The sequence below is a fragment of the Lutra lutra genome, chromosome 4, assembly GCF_902655055.1.
Source record: "Lutra lutra chromosome 4, mLutLut1.2, whole genome shotgun sequence".
NCBI lineage: Eukaryota > Metazoa > Chordata > Mammalia > Carnivora > Mustelidae > Lutra > Lutra lutra.
In genome coordinates, this window is record NC_062281.1 from 19,984,203 (window position 1) to 20,007,867 (window position 23,665).

General features: G+C 38.3%; 1 protein-coding gene across 3 annotated transcripts in view; it reads right to left on the reverse strand.

The window, feature by feature from the left end:
* COL14A1 (collagen type XIV alpha 1 chain) overlaps positions 1–23,665 on the reverse strand; it is a 217,839-nt gene that overhangs the window by 73,005 nt on the left and 121,169 nt on the right. For all 3 annotated transcript variants that reach the window (XM_047727418.1, XM_047727417.1, XM_047727419.1), the window contains exons 25-34: positions 22,324–22,380; positions 20,754–20,893; positions 18,002–18,125; positions 17,664–17,807; positions 16,499–16,663; positions 15,664–15,702; positions 15,381–15,519; positions 11,659–11,801; positions 7,978–8,087; positions 4,419–4,577 (exon numbers count right to left, since the gene is read on the reverse strand). In XM_047727418.1, the coding sequence (XP_047583374.1) occupies positions 4,419–4,577; positions 7,978–8,087; positions 11,659–11,801; positions 15,381–15,519; positions 15,664–15,702; positions 16,499–16,663; positions 17,664–17,807; positions 18,002–18,125; positions 20,754–20,893; positions 22,324–22,380 (1,220 nt within the window). The remainder of the gene's footprint in view (positions 1–4,418; positions 4,578–7,977; positions 8,088–11,658; positions 11,802–15,380; positions 15,520–15,663; positions 15,703–16,498; positions 16,664–17,663; positions 17,808–18,001; positions 18,126–20,753; positions 20,894–22,323; positions 22,381–23,665) is intronic.

The window sequence follows — 23,665 nt, forward strand, 5'->3', positions numbered from 1 at the left end:
ACCAGTGGACAAGAGCTTAGCATGGTAGGCAGGTTTCCTTGTGCAAGTCAGATACAGTCTCTTATTTTCCTCACTTTTTGAAAGGGGATTGCTCTCTAGCTTCTTCAAGTCTCAGTTTCTGAATCTATAAAGTGGGGGATAATACAAGTATCTCTTCCTGTGGTTATTGGGAGGATTAAACAAGATAAATAAATAAATGTTGCTACTATTAAAATTTTAAGGATTAAAATATATAATTCATAGGAAAACATGATCATTTTCTTATAGTTTAAAAACACTTGTTTCTACAGCATCATTGCTTAGTCTACTCTCGATTTCTACATAAAAGCTTTAACTCAGTAAGTTATGTTATTAAAAACTCTATAACATAACTTTCAATTGTCTTTCTTTCCGTAACAGAGGACCAGACAAAAATCAATTGGATAATCATAAAACGGTTAGATTTGAAAAGGGGGAAGAAAGATGCTAAGAACATGATCACACACCAGAAGCTCAAAATATTTCTAGGATTGTCTCTGGCTCCATTATAATTTCATCAGGTATCAGAAAAGGTAGAAGAAACTTCTGAGGAGAAAGAAGAACAGAAAGGAGAAGCACATTTATTAAGTTTCCGCCCTTGTATGTTTTGACGGCTCAAAAAAGCCAACTTATTAGTTGAGTCCCACTAAGGACTCTTCACTGTCTATCAAAATCTCACATTACTGAACACAAGTTGTAATTTTATTACAAATGTGAACAAATTGGATATTATAGGTACTGTATCCCCAAATCCATTAATCTCTCCTCCACTCAACTTTGGTTTAAGAAGAATCTATTTTCTTTAAGGACTGAATATTTAGAGTTTTCCTATCATCCGGCATTTTTTTAACCATTGCTGAATTTTCCAGGGAATGTTGACCTGTAAACTCCTCTTATATGGTAATTACTCCTCCTGGAATAATCAAAAACTTGCACAATACATGCTCCCTTTTGCTCAGTATTGGGGTACAGATATAAATCAAGATTATGTTACCAGTTGGTAACTTCTAAATTGAAAACTGAAGACTGAAGCGTCTCTCTTGTTTTGCACTCAAACAGTTAATAACCCAAAAGAGCAAGTCAGTTTCCAATCACATTCTTGAGATCTAATCTAATATTATCCATTTCAACGTAATCAAATTCTTAAATAAGTGGGCAGACTGAAAATCCATTTAGCAATCCTTTGTAGACTTCTAGATTCTAACAAAAGCCACAACTTTTTTCTTAGTAGCCTTACAAAGAACTCTTTAATTATTGACTTCTATAAATTCCCCTTTGTCTACTACTGGCTGGAAGTTATGACAGAGAATGCTCTGTTTAATTGCTTTTCCTTCATGTCCCAAAGTAAAGATTTATTACCGGTAGACTTAAAGCCTACAGGCACTTTTGCTTTCAGAAATAAATTCTACGATATTTAATTGGTCATATATTTGGAGTACCATTATTACAAAAAGTATACTTTGAAACATAATTAATATAATTATAAAGCTAATTTAAAAATACAAATTATAATTAGGGAAGGTAGGATATATATAACTAGTCTATTATCAATGCCCTGTACGTAATACAATATACACAAAACAACATTTTAAGAAAAGACAAGATAAAATTTAAATAGATGATATTCTATTTAATTTCTATCAAGTGTTTCTTGAGAACTTGGCTTGTTCATCTGAATGTATTAGATACTCTGATGTGGGATAGAAGGAGGAAGTAGTAAATGGAGACCATGACCTGATTTCTAATTTAAGGGATTTATGCTCTGGCTAGAGAGGTAAAATGTACATATTCAGAAGAGTGAGAAAATAATAGAGGGCTACAAATAATCAAGTGCTAAGCATTAGAGGTTTAGAACAGGTTAGATGGAGAAGGTAGTACTGACAACCTTCAGTAACAGCTGCTCTTCCTCACATGCTACAAAGTGTCAGGGATTTTATGTGCATTATCTCTAAAATAAATAAATAAATAAATAAATAAATAAATAAATAAATAAATAAATAAAACAAAAAAACTACTACTACTACTAAGTGATTTGGCCCCAGAATCTTAAACACCTAGAATCGTTTCTTTCTGAAATTGGAGCCTATTTATTCATCCATCGAAGCCTCCATCTATATGCGTCCATTTATCCCTACAAGATAATATCCCTAGTTTGCTAATTACGGAGCCTTGTAAGTTCTGGAGTATGCTATCATAAAAGTCTCTTCTGTGGAGAAGATGGTGTGTTTCTTACTCAGCATGAAATACAAAACATTAGGAGTTGCCCACTCCTCGATATCATGTAAACATTCTCTCGTGTGTGTGTGTTGTGAAAAAATTTATATTTAAATTTAGTGGCTGGGGTCAGTTTAGTGATCCCAATTTTGTCAGCAACATTCAAAGCATTATAGTCAGGAGCCAGTCAAACGTATGCATTCTTCTCTCCACTGGGCTTGATGAAGGTGCTGACCTTGGCCAAGACAATGTCATAGAGCTTCTTCACAGCCCGCTTGATCTAGTACTGGTTGGTTTTGACACCTACAATGAAGACAACTGTGTTGTCTTCTATTTTCTTTATGGCTGACTCAGTGGTCAGAGGAAACCTGATGATGGCATAATGGTCATCAATGGTCAAACTTGTTTCTTCTAGCGGCACTCTTTCCAGGATACTTGGGCTGTTTGCAGAAAGGCAGCGCCTTGGGTCCTCAGAAGGTAGGTACATGTGGATCTTTTGTGTGTGTGCTGTGTGTGTGTGTGTGTGTGTGTGTGTGCGTGGACACATTTCAACACCACTTTCTCGGCCTTCAAACCTTTGGCTTTGGCAGGAGAAGGGGCTTCTTTCTTCATTTTTGGCACCATCCTCTTGAAAGTGTTATAATGTAAACATTCTTAAAAATCCCTTACCATAACTGAAAACAAGACAGCCTTCCATAGCTTTCATACCCTCTCTTTTCAAACTTCTAATTCATGGTTCTCCAAAGGTAAGTAGAAACAAAAGCTACATCAGAACTAAGTATTAAATTAATTAGCACCTATCTATCAAGGTCTGAAAGCATTAATACTCCCGTGTATAAGGATTTCCTTGTATTGTTACCAAAAACAAATATGCCACTAAATAGTGAAATGTCTCAAAGTAATTCTCTTTCCCACTCTGGGACTGTTCGCTGGTATATAAAGTGAATGGGTCATGCTAGATTAGTGGAATTAGAACTGTGCTCCTTGAAGCTCTCTTAGGGACCTTTGGAGGGTGGGGTAAACTATAACTCCATGTCCTCTCTTCCATTCGATTAGCATGGGTCTGTTTTAATCATATTTATTTATTTGACATACTAGAATATTTCATTTGTACAAAGTGATCTCCAGCTTAAAAAGACTCAGAACCATCAAGGCATTCTCTAGTTCCACATAGCTGGTTAGTGCTACAGATCTAGAAAGCACAAGACAGTAATAGTGACTCATAATTAACCTGATGATTCTATTACATAGAAATGTTCATTAAAATAGTTGGAATTGCTTACAAGAATAAAATGCCCTCTGGGCTAATTGGTTCTAATTATGGAATAACTCAAATTAGAGAACATTGCTAATTAGCTGTGAACACATGGTATTAAAACAAAAGCTTGTGTACACTATTCTTTTTTTGTGGGTAATGAGAGAAAAGAATGTGATTCCTTCGCCACTTGGAAGTCTCCTTGTCTTAAATTCTATGTTATATGATGAAAAATGTATTATCTTAGAATGATTTGTTACTTAAATAACTTATGATTAAAGGGTAAACTTCACATTAGCCATAACAAAAATCTAGTTTAAAAATACCCAAACCTAACTCAAATGAGAAACTTACATAAATTTCCTGGGTATACTATGTATAATGGTCACATATTTTGCATGAATTTATATTTGCTTAGAGTTCTGATTTATTGTTTTGATTCTGTTAGCAGACCTTTTATGCCATAAACAGTTTGATAAGTATTTTACTATTTGCATTTTTAATCCACTGAGCCACCCAGGTGCCCCCTATTTGCATTTTTACATGCCTTTAGAAAACAAACTAGTCTAATTCCCAGAGTGTTCTCATTATAATATAGTAGAAGTATACAGCCAAGAACTTGGGATGTATATTTTATTTCATTTAAAGAGGCTGTTATTTATCCAGCCATCCAGCCATCCAGCCATCTATCCATCCCTCCACCCATCCAGCCATCCATCCAGCCAGTCAGCCATCTATCCATCCATCCACCCACCCATCCAGCCAGCCAGCCATCTATCCATCCATCCATCCATCCATCCATCTAACCAGCCATCATCCAATCATCCACCCATCTATCTATGCATCCATTCTCTTACCAAATTTGTCCCCTGGAAAACTCTTTTTTTTTTTTCTATAATAACAACACAGCTCCACTTATTTATGTACTTACTGGTGCAGAGTTTCCATTTGGTCCCCTTGATCTGACCATTCTCCCCAGGACTTCAACACCATCCGACGTGATATTAGCTGAGGCATTTATTGCCTTCTCAGACACACGCTTGCAGTCAATGACCACTTGGACCAAAGTCTTGCTGACAACGATGTGTATCTGGGTGAAAGTAAAGATGCTTTAGGAGATAGGAAGTAGGAGGAAATATCAATCACCCTTACGTGATTGCATGACTCGTCACTAAAAAGCAGACAAGAGGAGAAGATCTGTCACTATACATTTTGCTACAAGAGAGAGGTTCTATATTTACTGCCACCGTGATTGTCCCACAGTCGGGTAGTACGCCTATTTTTATTTACTTCAAACTTTCTTTACAATTACTCTGAAAGTACCCACCATCTAGCCTTCATCTAAAGCAGCAACACCCAGAAAGGAGAGGACTGGCACACCTGCTTATGCCTCTTCTGAATGCACATTAAGATGGACGCAAACAAATTAAAATAAAAAACGCTAATGGATTTACCAGCAAAAGTTAGCTGCCAAGTGTTGGCAAGCCACATTTTGATAATATTTACTTAATTTAAAATGAAAAGAGGAGATCTAGAATCTGAAAGGGTGACTCCAGGACCAAAAGAACTAAAGCTCTTTGGCTTAACATGTGGCACAGTGTTCTCCATGTGAAATTTCCAGAATCTGTGTGTCTAAGATAATATATTCAGGAGTCTACATAGTCTCTGTGAGGATTTGTAGAAATGTGCATTATCCCGGCGTTAAGGGCCGAAAGGAAGTATATTCTAAATGAACCTCTTTGGAAGCAAGTTGTGCCGCGAAATTTCAGTGCTTATAAATATGTCTCAATTTATGATGGTGTTTGCCTCATGGGCATTTCTTTTATGGAAGCCCTTTTTTAGTGAGCTTAAAAGAGTGGAATTAATAGGAAAATAACGATTTCACAATAAGAGAAAGCCACAAAAAGTTACAAATACCTACATAGGGAAAGTATGGTAGTTCAAAGAAAAAAAAGTACTAGACAGCAGTTAGGGGAGTTACAGCAGCTAGCACCACATTTGTATTGTGAGCAGAGGTCGAAGATCAGTGAAATGGCATCTTTCATATTAAAATACTGTTATTTTTAACTTAATTTTTAAAAAGATTTATTAATTTTAGAGAGCGAGTGCATGAGCAGGAGGAGTGGCAGAGGAAGAGGGAGTGGCGTAGCAGACTCCCCACTGAGTGGGGAGCCTGACGTGGGGCTGGAGCTCAGGACCCTGAGATCATGACCTGAGCTGAAACCAAGAGTCAGACACTTAACCAACTGAGCCACCCAGGTGCCCCATTAACTTCATGGGTTTTATTCAATCTTTATTTTTGTTTCATATTTGCAGAGGAACTGAAAGCATAAGGATGGATATCAATTTTTATTTAATGTTTCATTTCTGTTAAATCATGATTAAAATAATTTAAGTCAACACTAGAGGTTCCTGAGAATTCTTTGTTTCTGTGAAGAGGACTTAGATCGTTATTCAAGTGGAAAAAGTCTGCTGGAGAAAATCTCCCACATTATTTCCTTCCTACTAACATCTCTCTTACAATCATTCAGAGGGATCTAATTTGACTCTTGTATGCTTCTGAAACTTGGAATACTTTTCATGATGACAAATTACAGGAATTTTCATGCTGGGTGCTAGACAACCTCGTATATAAACTTCATGCTTTAAGAACAACTAACCTGTGCAGAGATCATTCAGGTTTTTTTTTTTTTCTTGTAAATATCTTTTGCTTTACAACAGGAGACATTGAAACCTTTTCAAAAATATTTTGCTTCTTCAATTGCATTTAAGGATCTGTTTATATCATTATCAACTTTTTGAAAGGCCTTGGGGCCACACTTCATATCCAAAGTGTAGAAATTAAAGCCAATTAAAAAACAGCAAACCAAATTTGATCTCTATACATTGAATTTGCATCAAGATTAGTAGAGCTAGTAATGGAGTAGTTTACTACATGATAAGCCTTTTCTTTTCAGCTTGCTTGGCTATTTGGTTTTATCAACAATACTGAGAAGAGTAGAGGAAGGCTTTTTTTAAATCATTTTAAAACACTAGAAGGTTTTTATAAATTTAACATCAGGTTTTTAATGACTCTTACTTTTCAAGTCTTTAAGCTTACCATTCACCTAAGACTCATAAATGATTCTTCGGAATGAGAATCACAAGTTTATGTTATGATGGCAATGTGTTTTTTACACTTATGGACTCTCACTTCTCCCTTATAATTTTTCTTGACTGCTCTGCAATGGACTCTGCCCAGCCAAGACAGAATTGCTTCAAGACAAGAGGAAGTTGGTGAGTGAATGACAATATCGCCACAAAGAGATGCTAATGGGACTATTTTGAACCATGAACTAATAAATCTCTGAGTGCATCTAGTGGTTTTAAGACGTTATACTTCTGGTTGTCCAGTCCTGTTAAACAACAACAACAAAATTTTTGTATGTAACTTTTCTCGTGCCAAAAAGATTGAGAATCTTGGTATACAGTTGTTCTTATGCAGGTAGGGTATTCAAAACCCCAGAGTAGCAACCCTATGTAAATTAGATGGATTTGACCATGTTCTATGTCAGCAGACAGAAGCCCAGTTGAACACTGCTCTACAACATCCCTTCCTTCACTCGACATGCAGAAGGGAAGGTTAAGAGCAAGGTCTGTGCAGCATGGTCTATGAATGCTCTATTCTACCTGCAGCCTTAGCAGCTTGCTTTACTTAACAGCCCAGAGATCAGTGGGATCGTTTGCTCAACACAAAGGAAAGTCTATGTTGGAATGAACCATGACTACTCTAGTGAGGACCAGTACTAAGTGTTTCAGAGATATGAAGTCACAAGGAACAGAGTTCTATCACAAATACCAGGTAGAAATAAAAACTACAGTGATGCTTTACAAAATTCCTCCTCTGAGTAACTTTTATAATGGTAGTGATGGGTTGTCTATATATATATATATACACACATATATATGTATATGTATAAATATATGTATGTGTATATATACATATACATATGCAAATATGTAAATTTATACATATAAGTATGTATAAATAAATATACATATCAATGTGTATAAATATATCAGCACAAACTGTCTTCTACAAATTAACATTACTTGGCTTATTGTGCTTTCATCTGCACTGGTGACTGGGTAGACCAGCAATCCATTCCGCATCACACATAAGGTAGCAAATTAACAACTGTCCTCCTTGTAATGCAGTATCCTCTACTACACTTTTCCTTAAAGTGTGAACCTGGACCACTTCCATCAACATCTCTTGGGGTACCTGGTAAAAATGCACACTTTGTGGTCACATCTTAGAACTACCAATTTGGAAGAAGCCCACAGAGAATTCTTACTCCCACTGAAATATGAAACCCAAAGCTCTTTGGGATTTATTTAATACTTCTCTGTTGCTTGGCCCACAGCAAATAGAATAAAAAATGAATACCTCTGTTGCTTTGCACATAGCAAACAGAATAAGGAATATACGTATATAAGGCATTACTCACCTTGTGAAAGCTACCGTGGAAAATTTTCCTGATTTCAGGTCCTTCAAAAGTAACCGTTTGAAAATCCCCACTGTAGTCATAGTTGAAATATGTTAAGGTTTTACCGCCATCTAATCAAAGGAAAATAAAAACAGTTTAGAAAGTGTTATAATGGGTAAACAATTTTTATAAACTTCAAGACAGAATAATGCATCCTTTGATTTAAGGCTGTGTTTAGAATAAAGTGATGATTAAGGAAGGAAATGATCTCTAGTCCTTGGGTTGCCCCAGGCTTTCGGTTGGCCAACTAACTGACTCAACCATGTGGTGATGCTAGTCAAGTAAGGACCCTACGCCTATTCTTCCTCTGTTTCCTTGCTTATACTCTCATCCCCAACACCCTCCCAGGACATGGTTGTCTAAAGCTGGGAGTAGAAGCAGAACAAAAAAGGAGAATAAAGTTAATCATATCTTAAGATCTAGAAACCAAACCCTTTGCTTTATTTACCCCTGGAGCAACCAACTTTTCCAGGACATGCAACTTACACCACCCCCTGTAAGGACCTATTTTACTGTCCCTGCTCCCCTTCCCCCAGGGGACCTAAAAAACAAGTCCTGGAAACCAGCTTCAGGTGTGGAAGCCAAGAAAAACAAGGCTGTACCCACCTCAAGTCTAGCCCTGACATAAGTACAGCCATCTTGGCAAAGCAAAAGCCGGCACCCTGCACTGCAAGAGTGGGTTAGCATCAGAATGGCCATCCTGAAGGCCGGGAAGCCATTTTCCTGAGCGTCCCTAACCAGCCCACACGGCGTACATAACTTGAGATAAGAGAAAGTAGCTAAAACCTAGGAAGCAACTTAATCATATACCACCAGGGCGGTTAGGTGATGGCGCCACAGGGACCAAATGTTAAAGAAAAACAAATAGTTAACTTGCAGAGATCACAATCCTGCAAGACAGGTGTCTCCTTTGGTTTGCAAATGTCCCGGTGATTTACAACAAAAAGGGCTATCTCTTCAATGGCCCAATATCCAGAGACAAAGGGCTCAGTTCCTCAAGGTCTAAGGTCATCCTCCCCACCATAAAACTGAAGGAGGCTGAGGCAGAAGGAGATGTAAATAAAGTTAAATTTCTTCTAAACCTAAATCTCACTTAACCGCCAGGATGGCGCCAGGGTGATGCCGGGGTGGCAAAAGGTTAAACAAAGTTAAACTGTCCAAGTGGGGTGCGAGATATGTATGTAGCTATGGAAAATTGCCTTGAAAATGCTATATAAACCCTTGGCTTTGAGTGCTCGGGGTCCTTGTTGAAACCCGCTGCGCCGGGCGGATACTTGGACCCCAGCTAGCTGGAATTAAACTTCGCTATGTGACTTGCATTATCGAGAGTGCTCTCTGTCTAATTGAGGGGTGGTCAACTCCGTACCCTAACACCCCAAAATGATATCCTAATATGACTCTTATTACGAACAAACTAAATCCACAAGCAAACTGAATCTTCCTAATCTTTAGGACAAGAAATTACAAAAAAGAAAAAAAGGAATATTTTTTCACTAATTAATTCCCAAGTTACAATTTAATTAGTCACTGCGATTTCAAAGGGAATAAAAAAATGTTTTTTTTTTAAGATTTTATTTATTCATTTTAGAGAGAGAGCATGCATAGGAGAGTGTGAGAGTGTGAGTGGGGGGAGGGGCAGAGGGAGAGACAGAAACAGACTCCCTGCTGAGCATGGAGCCTGATGTGGGGCCCCATGGCAAGACCCTGAGATCCTGACCTAAGCCAAAACCAAGAGTTGGACGCTTAATCCACTGAGCCACACAGGTGCCCTGGGAATAAACTAGTCTTCCTCATCTTGAGAGATTTCTTTGTTTTCAAGTCCCATGTGAATATGGAGTTAATTATTTATGCCCTTTTAATCTACAGCTTTCCCTTAGTTTCAGGATGGATGCAAAATGTTTTCACAATATCATATTTAGTTGTTGATTCATTTCCATGTACTGAAAAGTCCTTTTACAAATACTAGTCGGAGGTAAGCTTAAATACATTCCTTATCCAAATATGTGAGTGAGCACCTAACAATAGCCACCGCATTTTGGTTCCTAGCTTGATTGAAATCCTAAACAAAAATGGTGATAAGAGGCTTAGAATAAGGAATATACGTATATTATATATATTTTATATATCAAATATAATGGGTAAATATATATATATATATATATATATATATAGTGATATTGTAATTTATAAGAAATATATATTTGGCTAGTCAAATACATATGAAAAATACGTATTTGGTGTCGGTCCCTGGTTCCTGGCTCACAGCTCCTAAAACACTTGATATTTTCTGTGATAAGAGCTATAAAGATGTTTTTTGTTATGTTGATAAGGTAACTTTTAGAAATCCTTTAGGCAATGTAAGTGCGGAGGACTGGTTGCCAAGGGAACCAACCCTGTGATGAGAGGGTTGGAACTTTCAATCCCCTTTCTTTCCCCTACTTCTAGGGAGCAGAGAGTAGCTAGAGATTGAGTTCAATTGCCAGTGACCAATAATTGAATAAATCATGCTTATTTAATGAAGCCTCAATAAAAAAAACCAAAGATGGGGTTCAGAGAGCTTTTGGGGTGCCGAATACATGGAGATTAGGAAGGGTGGTTTGCCTGGAGAGGGATGGGCCCTCTGTGCCTCTTCACATATACCTTGCCTTACGCATCTTTTCTAGATGGCTGCTCCTGAGTTACTTCCTTTTATAATAAAGCAGTAATCCTGCAAACGAAATGTTTCCTAAGTTTTGTGAGCCATTCTAGCAAATTAATGGAGCCCAAGGAAGAGCTTGTAGGAACCTCTGACTGATTGATTTTTTTTTTTTTTTTGGAACCTCAGATTTATGACCAGTCAGTCAGAAACATGGATAACAGCCAGGCTTGCAACTGGAGTTTGAAGGGGCGGTGGGGGGGGGGCACAGCCTTATGGTACTGAACCCTTAATCTATGGGATCTGATGCTATCTCTGGGTAGATAGTATTAGAATTAAGTTGAATTCTCAATATCCTGCTGCTATCTGAGAACTGCCTGGTGTTATGTGTAAAATTCTCTGCCCTCCTTACACCCCCCAACATACACTGGAACTGGGTAAAGGAACCCAAAAGAAAAATCTTATATTTATCATATCCATGTGCAAAAAAATGATTCTAGTTCCTCCCCTCCCAGTGACCCTCCTGACTCCTCCCACCATCAACTTTGTTCTTCTTGCAATCTTTACTATGCCAGTAATTGTCTCTTTCTGCCTTGCCCACTGCTGAATCCTGGAGCCTAGTAGTGGCACATAGTAGAAACTCAACCAACATGGTCTAAAAGAACGAGTGAATGGGTGAATGAAACAATTATTACGTAATTTATTGCTAGTATATACTCATGGCTCAAGATAAATGAGTTACTCTACAATATATAGTTGACCCTAGAACAATTGGTTAAGGGCACCAACACCCCAAATACTGAAAATCTACGTATAACTTCTAATGCCCCAAATCCTAACTACTAATAACCACATTTATCAACTACAACAACAATCCTTGTAGAAGTGGACTCATGCATTTCAAACCCATGCTGTTCAAGGATCTAGTGTACACAAAACAGGCAAGATGGCCTGCCATACACATTGCTCATACATGTGTGTGGAAACATATAAATGAATATACTTACTATCTAAAATGACTCCAACCAATGGGTCAGAATTTTTATTTAAAATCTCCCAAAGAGCAAACGGCTCCTCTGGAGTGTCAGGAAGAATCCGGAGTAGAAAACTCACTGTGTAGTCAGAGGGCAATCCTTCTGGATGCAAATATCTGAAAAATGTAAAGAAAATAACATTTCATTGCATCCCTTTCAAAAAAGTTTTTGATCTGATTATAAAAGCAAATACACTTTAATTATAAAGATTTGAAAAAACAGAAAAAAATAACAGAGGACTATTAAACCTATCCAGAGATGACCACTGTTTTGATGCACTACATTTCCCTCCAGTTTTTAAAGAATGTCTGTATTTCTCCCATTTATATAATGTTTCCCCTTTCCTTTTCTTAGCACCATTTCCTTAAAAATTTTTAAAAGTATGATATTTAATGTCTGCCCAATCTTTTCTTGTTTGGCTATTGCATAATTTGTCTAAGCAGTCACTTCTTCTCAAACATTCAAGTTATTTCAAAAGTTTTGGTATTATAAATAGTGTTTATCTGAAGTCTTTCTATAAAACTTGACATTGTCACTTTCTACTATAGGTTGTAGTTAGTTGCGTTTCTGTCTGTGTTTTGTGCTGGGATGGGCCATCTAGATCTATCTTTAAGAGTTAAGAATATATTACTCTTGCTGCTGGGAATGATGTCTGTAGACAGCTCACAAATACCAACTCCCATCGGACACTGCTCCACAGAAGGAAGGGCTCTCCCAAGGTCATGTCAACTTATTTTATGGCACCTGTTTTCAAGGACTGGTCTTTAAGGGCATATGAAGACCAGAGCTTCTCATTCCAATGGAGACAGCTTCATTTTCAGAGCTCCTGTATGTGGGCCATCTGAGACTTTCAGTGAGATTGTTTCATGGCTTGACTTTTCTCCTTCATCTCATCTTACCTCCTTCTGTTCCAGGAGAGCACACCCACATCAGCTTCCTCCAACACTCATCTCCACCTCTGAATCTGCCTTTGAGGAACTGAGCCTGTTATACCATCTTATCTCTGTTTAACAATTAAGCGGATCACTTAGAAACTTCTAAATTTTTCCCCAAAGCAACAAATACAGCCCTTTTCATACATAGGAGCCCCATAATTGTTAGTAAGTGGATAAATTTGGGAATATGGGAATTCAGCATGAATTTGAAAATGAAAGTTTGATTTGTATAGATTAAAAAATATTTCATTAATTTGTTTATGTATTAGTTCATCTACTCATTCAACAAATATTTATTGTGTGCCTACTATGTGCCAGACATTGTAATAAATACATCTGCGAATAAAACCAACAATGCTCCTATTTTTGTAGAAGCACTTAAATTCTAGCAGGATGAATTATACAGTGTATCAGAGGGTAAACGTGCCATTAAAGAAAGAAAGCAAGAAAAATAGAGCAGTTCAAGGGGGATTGGGAATGTTAGAATGTATTATTTTGCAGTGTTAATTGAAGTCATCATCACTGGCTTCAATTAGAAGGCTCATTGAGAGGGTTCCATCTGAGCAAAGGTTTATTGAGAAGGTTACATTTGAAGGAAACCTAAGAAGAGACAAAGACATCCAGCTAGTACACAGACACCAAAGATATACTCCTGGTATGTCTGGAGAATGGACTGAAGGAGATAAGAGGTGAAGTCAAAAAAGATGATAGGTACCGATAATGTAGAGCCTATGGTCCATTCAAGAGTTTTGACTTTTAATGCAAGGGGAATGGGGAATCATTGTCAGATTTTGGAGTGACATCATTTACATGTTCAACAAATCCCTCTGATGGCTACTTGGAGAATAGATTCTGGAAGGGCAAGGGTCTGAGCAGGAAAACCAATTAGAAGCCTGGAGCAATGAGCTTGGGAAGAGATGACAGTGCCCCATAGTGGGTGAAAGCCATGGAGACGGTGAGAAGGCATAGACAACAGTATTCCTTGGGAGAGTAGATGTGGGACATGAGAGCAAGAGTCAAATTTTTTTGCCTGAGAAACTAGTTGGATGTAGTTGTCAGTGAGATGGAAGAGGTTGTACATGAAGCTGGTTGGGAAGCAAAGGTCAGCATGATCTTAAACATGCAAAGTTTGGAATGCCTATTTAGATATCCAAGCAAGATGTCTAACATGCAATGAGAAATGCTAGTCTAGCTATGGGGAAATGGGTCTGGATTAGGAATACAAATTTAGGAGTCATTGGCATGTTTGTAGAAGCACTTAAATTCTAGCATAGACAATGCTGAACACTACTCAAAAGATCACCAGGGAGTAGGTATAGACAAGGGAAACAAGAATGTCAAGGATCCAGGCCTAATCCCTCCAGCATGAAGAAGTGAAGGCAAGAAGAGGCAGCATTTTATTTTCAATGCTGCATTAAGCCAGTTATGTAGGCAGAAACTTAAAAAGAGTGTGTGTCCCAGAAGCCCAGGGAGGAGAGTGAATCCAGGAGGAGGAAGTGAGCAACTGTGTCAAATGCTGGGGACAGGTGAATTAAGATGAGGGCTGGGAGCCAGTGAATGAGTTTTGCAAGGTGGACGGCATTGTGCACTAGACCAGCCATTCATTTCAGGGGGGTAGAGAGGATTTTCCCTTTGGCAATTCTCATTTTTGCTAGGACTCCATAGAAGGTTTTTCAAATATCCATTTTAATATTCATCCCTAGACTGTGGAAAAAGAAAACCTGCTAAAAGTTCACAGCAGGTGTTGGCTTTATTTAAAAGCACATATATTCTATAGGTCAAAGGCATTTTCAACAATTTTCTAGAAAATGAAGCTATACTTATAACAGCAAATAGTTTACATTATTAATAGAGGTCTACTTATTTCAAATGTTATCCTCCCAAATGAAGCACAACAAAATATTTGGATAGTACTGTAATAGGTTAGAATTTAATAACTAATATTTTCAAAGAAGCTAGTAAAGCAACTTGCATATACATTTTTGGATAGATGAATTTAATACTCGAATACGATCTCTCCCATTGGTCCGTGCACAGGTGCACACTATGTCAACATCTGGACACTGAAAATGTTTCACGTTGGAATGCAAAATAGCAGAGAACATCTTGAGAGATGATCCCTTGAACCAGGAATTTGCTATAAACGGGTCCAGAAATCCTATGTACACTATGAACTCTATAGCAATTAACATTATAAAAGATAATGTGGTTTGTACACACATCTGATACTATTCTTCTGCTACAATGGAGTTGTTGTTGTGACTTCTCAAAAATGAAAAATGGGCCGAATTAAAGGCACTAGCATGACAAGATTCAGGGTGTGGGCTCTGGGGCCTGATTGCCAGATGTCAATCCCAGCATTTTCACTAAACAAACCATGTGATCTCACTCAAGTCATTTAACTTTGTGCTTCGGCTTCATTATTTCTAGAACTGAGAGAATAAGTAAATTTAAGGAACAGAGCTGTTTGGAGCTTTGAGTGAATTAAGATGCATAAGGGCTTAGAACAATGCCTGGTATATGGTAGCTCTGGGTAAAGATCAATTATCTTTATATATTTTTTCAGACTAACAAATACTGAAGTTCAGCTAGCATCATGTGTGAATCTGATGTTTTTAAACAAAGACATCTAATCATTTGCTCTTATTATCATGGAAAATCCTACTGGGAACTATGACAGCATATTTCAAGTTGACATCATTTTCGCTTTGAGATACAATAACCAAGGACTGGTTTTACTGTCTTGCAAGGGAAACATACTTGGTTGGCTGGGAAACCAGGGCATCTTTATGAATTCGGTAACACGGATACACATTGAAGGTACCAGGCTCCATGGAAACCCCTTCCACAGATGAAAAATCCTTTTCAATCAAACCAAACATTTCCATCATCTTAAATCCTAAAGTGAGAGAGAGAGAGAGAGAGAGAAACAGACATTTTAGGATTTTAAATTTAAAAATTAGTTTTTTAAAGATAAAAAAAAATCTGGCCCTGTTTTGTATTTCCCAAACGTATTTGGAAAAAAAATGTGATAATTGCATACCTGCGATATCAATGCCATCCTTGTATACCAGCGGGCAGGCTAGGAAACAAAACAAACAATATAAAACCCTAGTTTAGATATTTCCCAAACATATTCTTTCCCCATCCCGAGAACAGGAAACTAACGTAATCTTTGCGGAAGTCAGCTGCGAAGGGAATCCAAACCATATGTGGCTATGGTTTTCTGTTTGGACAGATTCCTAAAGATTGAAATGCTCGCCCTCCGCCTGCTACCACCGAAAGGACACAGCTCCCTTCTCCTCTCGTGGATCTATTAAAATCTACAGCAGTCTCTTAAGGGCATGCATTGGGAGAAGTTGCATTCTAAAAGATTTTATTTATTTATTTGACAGAGAGAGAGATCACAAGTAGGCAGAGAGGCAGGCGGAGAGAGAGGGGGAAGCAATTCCCTGCTGAGCAGAGAGCTCTATGCGGGGCTTGATCCCAGGACCCTGAGATCATGACCTGAGCCAAAAGCAGAGGCTTAACCCACTGAGCCACCCAGGTGCCCCAAGAAGTCACATTCTAATGGATGACCCCGATGAGCAGTCTTCCTACATTTTGAAAACCATTGGCTACAGCTGTTTAGGCAGAGTTGCTTTTAGACCTAGACTCTCCTCTCTTGAGGGAAAGTTTGATCCACCGAAAACCCTAAACGGGGGAGAGCGGAGGTTTATTTCCAAATGTTCAAAACCACAAAACTTAATGTCTGTGTAATAAACAGCCTGAGAGTCCATATTCTTTTCTCAGATCAAGATGGGACTCATTATTTAACTGGTATGAACTATTTCAGCCATTGAGCAACACGAGTTAAGTACAAATTCCAAAGAACTAACTTGCTGATGCGGTTTCGCAGACAAAAGTAATCAACTCGTCTTCAATTTTCTTAAAGGCGTCAAAGTCATCCACAAAGAAGACGTGCCGTGAGCTGGGCTTGCTGCCAATGCTCACCAGCTCTGAGTAATCTGCGTCGGCCACTCCGACGGCGAAGATGCTGTAGCCTGCGGCAGGAGGGGAAGACGGGGCTGATTATTTTAAATGGCGCAAAATACAAAATAATGCAATGTAAGATGCATCCCGGTGTTTAAAATGTGTTTATGAAGGAGACCTGGTGGGGGTGGAGAATTCATTTTTCACAGTCCATCAGAACTCTGCACGGGCACATGCCCCATGTGATAATTATTCCATCCTCCCCTAAGCCATTTTCCATTTTAAACAAAACTCAAGGTGGCCAATGCCCCCAATGACTGCTTAAGATGAAATAGTTGTTATCGGAGGAACATTTTTATGCTATATATGTCTAGTAATCATTTAAGGTTTAGGGGATAAAGTGTAATTGAGACAGAGAAACTTTATCTCAGTTTTGGGTTTTTTGTTTTTTTTTTTAACATGTAAAACCTGAGATATTAACAGACTAGCAGGCTGAGGTGGATCACGGTTCCACGCTTGGCAAATAAATGTTCAATTACTGTTTGCCAGGCGTGTCTTAAAAAATATAGTCTTTGTGATAATTCTATGAGAATCTCCATTTTACAGATGAGGAGGCTGAGGAGTTTCTGTGATCGGTTCCCTCCCTGGCCCTTCAGGATGGTCCTTTTCACAGTATTGGTCTTAACTACAATAATTTCCTATATAGGGCCTTCTGTATGTAACAAAAGTATTGGAGAAAATACAGCCTGGTGGTGGGTATTATGGAGGGCACGTATTGCATGGAGCACTGGGCGTGGTGCATAAACAATGAATTCTGTTACACTGAAAATAAATTAAAAAAATAAAAAAATTAATAAAAAAAGAAAACAGCAAAATATTAGATTTGTAACTTGGAAATTTTTAAAAAAATCACATTCTCTCGTTAATATTAAGAAATATTTTGATTAACTATTAAGAAAGACTTAGAAACATTTAAGTCATTCTGATGTGGCCGATAAATTTGTATTCAGAAAGCAATGGTAACATTACTATCCTTGGCTCACCATTTGATGGCATCGGTGTGAAACTTACCATTTGATTGCATCTCCCCAGAGATTTTGTTCACGTCATCTTGTGACCTTCCATCAGTTATAACCACGATGACCTTTGGGATGCCTCTTCTGGTCCCTGATTCTGCAGTGAACAAACTATCTCGGACATGCTTGATTGCTTTTCCTGAAACAGAGGAAGGCCACTGTTCAATTTCATTCCTCCTTTGGTTTCACGGGGGAAAGGAAGGCGGAAGTTCTTAGATCAGTGAAACATTGTTTCCAAAAATCTATATTCTTATGCCTCCAAAAAGTCATTTCAGTAATTACTAATGAAGACTTACTTTGAGTCTTTGCTTTTGTTGTTTTTGTTGTTCTCACCTGTTTTTGTATTTCCTCCTTTGTATGAAATACGTTTAATTGCATCAAGAAGGGTCTCTTTGCTGTTGTAGGCATTGAGTTTAAATTCTGTTCTGGGGTCGTCAGTGAACTGAACCATCGCAACCTGGGGAGAGACAATGTGTTAGTGTTCACATATGTACAGACTTCCTCCAGCGAGCCCACACAATGGCATGATTAGACCTACAATTTTAACTTCTTTTTTTAATACAAACCACAATTTCCTTGGTTTAAAATTTCACAGAGGTTGCAGAGCAAATCTGACCACACATTAAATAGCATCTTTTGTTCTCTAAGTATTTTTCAGGAAGCAGGTTATTTTTAAATAATTTCTCTCAGTCTCATAATCTCTTTCCAAAGTATATAAGCCTTTTGCTATCTTGACAGATGGGGGAAAAAAAGCAGTCCTATAATTTGACAAAGGTCAGAGAACAGGAGGTGGATTCTTTCAAGGACGTCCTCATGAAACAAACCTGTGAACTAATTACTACTATTTCACTGTTTTACACAGGAGAAGACAGAGGCACTTAAAGTCACGTGTCTCGCACAAAATCCTGAGAGTGGCCACTTACAGAACACAGTTGAAGCCAAGTAAATCCTACTTCAAGATCCATGTTCTTTTTTTTTTTAAGATTTTATCTATCTATCTATCTATCTATCTATCTATTTATTTAGAGAGTGAGTGAAGGGAGGGGCAGAGGGAGGGTGAGCATCTCAAGGAGACTCCCCACTGAGCATAGAGCCCTGGGCTCCACCTCAAGACCCTGAGATCATGACCTCAGCGGAAAACAAGAGTCGGATACCCAAGTGACTGAGCCACCCAGGCACCCTCAAAATCTATGTTTTAACCACTACAGTACAAGCCTTCTTGGCTTCATTTCCTATAGCTTGCTTTTCTTCCAGTGGAATTTGGGGGCCATCTTTGATTTACTGCTTTTTTTGTTTGTTTGGTTGGTTTTCGTGGGAGGGAATAAATACAGGATCTTCAAAGTGCCTTCTTTGTGTGAGCCTTCAGCTGTTACCAGCTTTCAAGGGCCACTGCTGCCGATGTCACCATCTCTAGGGTACCACATCTGACGCCTCATACAAAAAAATTCCTCCTTCCCCGAAATGCCTCAGCACCTTCTCTATTTTTCTCTTATGGTTTCCTTCATATCCAAATTTTCTCAGCCATTCCTCCATGATACATTCTGAATCTGTTCCTACCCATGCATCTCCTTGCTACCACCCATGCCCAGGCCTCCAGCTCATCTCGGCATTGGACTATGGTCTCTCTGTGTCCACTCTTACCCAGGTTACTCTTCATGCTCCAAAAAGCAGTCAGAATAACCTTTTTAAGAAAGCAAATCAGATCGTCTCCCCTCAAAACTTTCCAGTGGCAGTGGCAGGAGCGCCTGGGTGGCTCAGTTTGTCGAGCGTCCGACTCTTGGTTTTGACTTGGGTCATGATCTCAGGGTTGTGGGATGGAGCCCTGCATGCGCTCTGTGCTCAGCCAGGAGTGTTCCCCGCCCCCCACTCCTGGCATGCATTCTCTCTCTCTCAAGTAAATACATAAATCTTAAAAAAAACACCAAAACTTTCCAGTGGCTTCCCACTGCAGTTACGGTAACATCAATTCCTTCAGTGGTTCATGAAGGTCAAGATGAGATGGTTTTCTCTTTTTCTTCCAGCTCTTTCCAACCCTCCTCCCCTGCCATGCTCATCCACTGTGTTCTAGCCACAAGTTTTAGCATCTAAAGCCTCAAAACTCATTTTCATCTTGGGTCCTTTGCACTTACTATCTTCCTTTTCTGGAAATTCTACTCTCAGCATTCTCTACATCATTCACATCTCAGTTCAAACGCAACCTTCTCAAAGAGGTCTTTGTTGACAACCCAATTTAAAATACACCCCCCATTTAAAATAACCTTCAGTGAATTTAAAATCACATAACTGTTTTCATAGCTTGCATCTCTACCTTGTGAATGTATTTGTTGTCTATTTTTCCATCTGTTTCTCATCCTCATCCTCTCCCTGACTTTAAGATTCTGAGTACTCTGAAACTGGGGACATTGTCATAAGCATTATGACAGTATTCTACCTGACCAGGTAAAGTATTTATTGAGAATAAATCCTCAATAAATTTTATTTGACTGAATGGATAAATAAGGTTTATATTTTATGTGTTTCTTGATCTATAGGAATTTATGGCCATAACCTTTCTCTTTTAAGATTTTAATGTCCTTGAGGACAGAGAAAATATTGGATTTATCCTTAAAGGAGCTACTCTAAAAGAAACATCTACTGGGGTGCCTTGGTGGCTCAGTGGGTTAAAGCCTCTGCCTTCAGCCCAGGTCATGATCTCAGGGTCCTGGGATTAAGCCCCACATTGGGCTCTCTGCTCAGCAGGAAGCCTGCTTCCCCCCTCTCTCTCTGCCTGCTGCTCTGCCTGCTTGTGATCTCTCTCCTTCTGTCAAATAAAAAAAAAAAAAAGAAAAAAGAAACATCTACTGATGTGGCCATTCTAACCTTTCTTAGTTTGCTGAACTCAATAGCTTTTTAAGGAACAGCATCTTCTCAAACTCTATCAGGCATCAGTAAGCTGCTTCCAAACCCAGACTGGTCTATCCTCCCATTTAGGGTCAGAACTGATCACTGATATATTGCCCACATCAACTGACAAGTAGCCATAACAATAGCTTTGGATAACTTTTTAATGCACAGAATGAATTAGAGATTGTTCAGTTAGCCTTACTTGAGTTCCGTCTGCACCGATCTTGTTCAGGGCTCCAACAGTGTTGTACAGAAAGTTAATGATCTTATTGAAATTTTCATCTCCAATACTCCAGGATCCATCCACCATAAATACCAGATCCGCCTTGGCAGCTCTGCACACTGAAGAACAGGAATGACATTTGAATTAGAGATAAGAGGAAAACATAGTAGTTATTACAACCAGCAAAGCATATGATGGTTTCCTTCTGGTAACTACATTTCTCCCCAAAGGAAAGGTATAAATCACATTCTAAGCTCTTGCTCATTATACTTCCTGACAATCATCTTTCCTGTAGTCAAGGAGGAACTTGACTTCATGACGGAGAAGTTTTTATCAAACATGTGGAATTAGGGAGGGAAAAAAATTCACCAATCTCAGCCCCTCAAAATGGAAAATGAAAGAATAGAAAAATGAGGAACCAAAGTGATTTAGAATAGAAATAGAAATAGAAAATGAAAAATAGAAAATGAAAGAATAGAAAAATGAGGAACTAAAGTGATTTAGAGACATAAGTAGCAACAAACACTCTCTTGTATCCACTTATTAGAAGAAAGTCCAAGCTACTACTCTAGGTATCCTATCCTTTGTTTATTGAGTCAGTGACTTCAGAGAGATTCAGATTCAGAAGGAAGGCACAGGACATAATGGAAGCAGATTAATCTACTGGCTTAATTCCAGTTTTGCTCTAAAATTCTGTCTATGCTTTTCTGCCGCCCATTGGTACCTGTTAAAAAAATGTATGCTAATGCTAGCCCGGGGAGACTATTATCAATAGTTATTACTGATACCAAAATAGCAAGCAAAAAATACACCAACAAAAGGCCACTCTACCAAAAGCACTTTTCAGTAGTCCTTTGTTGGTATCCTGTGCTGTTTGAGATTATCTATGCCTGTCTTCCCCTTTGTAGCGTGGATCATTGTGGTTGACTGTTTTATAATGAAATAAACAATTTACTCTTCAATAATCTGAATCTTTCAATCTTAGGCCAGTTGCATACAAATATTCTATGAGATAATGTGCCTTTTTCTTTTCTCTAGGAAAAAAAATTTCACTTGGTTTTTGTTTTATTAAGTGCAACTTCATCCCCTTAAAGCTATTTATAATATAGACTAAACCGTCTCCAGGTGAGGTCATACTCCAGGGACAATAAGGATCTGGTAAGGTTGTTCTTCTAAGTTCTGCGACTTATAAAATTTTACAAATTTATGGTTTGAATTTAGAGCTGAAAGGGATCACAAGATCTGCTAATTCTAAGCTTATTAGAGAAAATGTGGTCCTTTGTTACTGAAGAAAAATGAAATCAAGATTAGATTTCAACTTTGAAATGAGAGCAAAGTCTATGTGAAAATACACTCAAAAGGAAAATTTCCATAATAAATCAAAGAAAAAAATACATCAAAAGGCATGAAGGGATTACCTCTGAGATATGAAATTGTGTTCCTAATTTTCTTCCTTGTACCCTTTTCTACTTTTTAATGTTTGTTTAATAAACAAAAGCAACAGAAAACCCGAACCTAAAATCACAGCATTATTGTATTATCCTTTTACCTTCTTTTGCTGGTGGAATGGTTGGAGGAAAAGTAGGTGGCTGAGTAGGAGGTGACTCTGTAGAGGGAAAAGGAACATGGATTAGCCATCATGTCTGTGGTGAAGAGAGGGAGGTCATGGAGTAATAATTCTTCAGGACAGTCAATGAGTTTGACCATTGTCTTCTTGGAGAATTTAGGGAAGTTAGTGACTACTATACATTAGCCACGGCCTGTGAAAACTGGCGCCATCTTTCCCCTAAAACTCAGACTGAAAGCTTGAAATGCCATTTTGCCACAATTCAGTTTACCCAGCAGGAGTCAATGTAATCAAACTGTCAACTACAAAGTGGTTCTGATGGTGATTTAAGGCACGACTTGTCAACCCATTTCAGATTAGTCTCTGGCTGCTTTCACACATATAATAAACTTGGTTTCTATTCTGCCTAAGGACTGACCATCAATCCTTGTTCAATAACACTTTCCCCCTTCTCACCCTGCATCCCCAGGATGTGGTCCCCAGTGGAATCTGATTTGCCCTCTCTTCTGCTCAGATTCTATTTGGAAAACTTCCAGTTTTGAGGACCAAACAGCAAGACATTGGGAGGCCACCACGTGTCCAGATCAGTTCAACCTAGTTGATGAGGGTTGAGAAGTTCATGTAATACGCAAAGTGTGATTGGCTAAAGGAACAGGGGGTAGGTACATGATAGCTGTGACTTTCACAGCAGTTCATGCGGCAAAGAGCAAGGAAATTATGGCATCACTAGGTAAGCATGCTAAATGTTACTATATTCTTTTCTTGTTCTTATTTGGCTCTAAAAAGTTAAGAAAAACTGAGAAAACTCTTTTTATTTCCCAGATTAATATGAGGGAAAACTCTCAACCAATTATAGCCGTTCACTCTGAAACAGGTGAGCACCAATTGGCTGGAAAGATCTGAGTTCAGGCAGACTGATTACTTGGTCAGGAATGTAATAAAGGGGATTCCTTCACTGGCAGGAAGGTTGAGAGATATGAATTTTAATTTTAAGGCCTCTTCCAATTCTAAGAGGCAATAAAATACAATTCTTTGAGTAAAATAATTCAACATTTTAAAAAATGAGGTAACTATATATTACCGATATGGAAAAATGTTTGAGATTAATTAGTATGTGAAATGAAGCAAGTCGCAGAATACCATGCTATGATCCTATTTGTGAAATGTCGAGAAATCTATCAGATATATATGTTTCTGATCTATATCAATATATCTCTATATAGATATAGATTAAATAGATAGATAGATAGATAGATAGATAGATAGATTATGGAGAATTTCTTGAAGGAGACAAAGCTGTTACAGATGGGTACTTGTGGAAAGG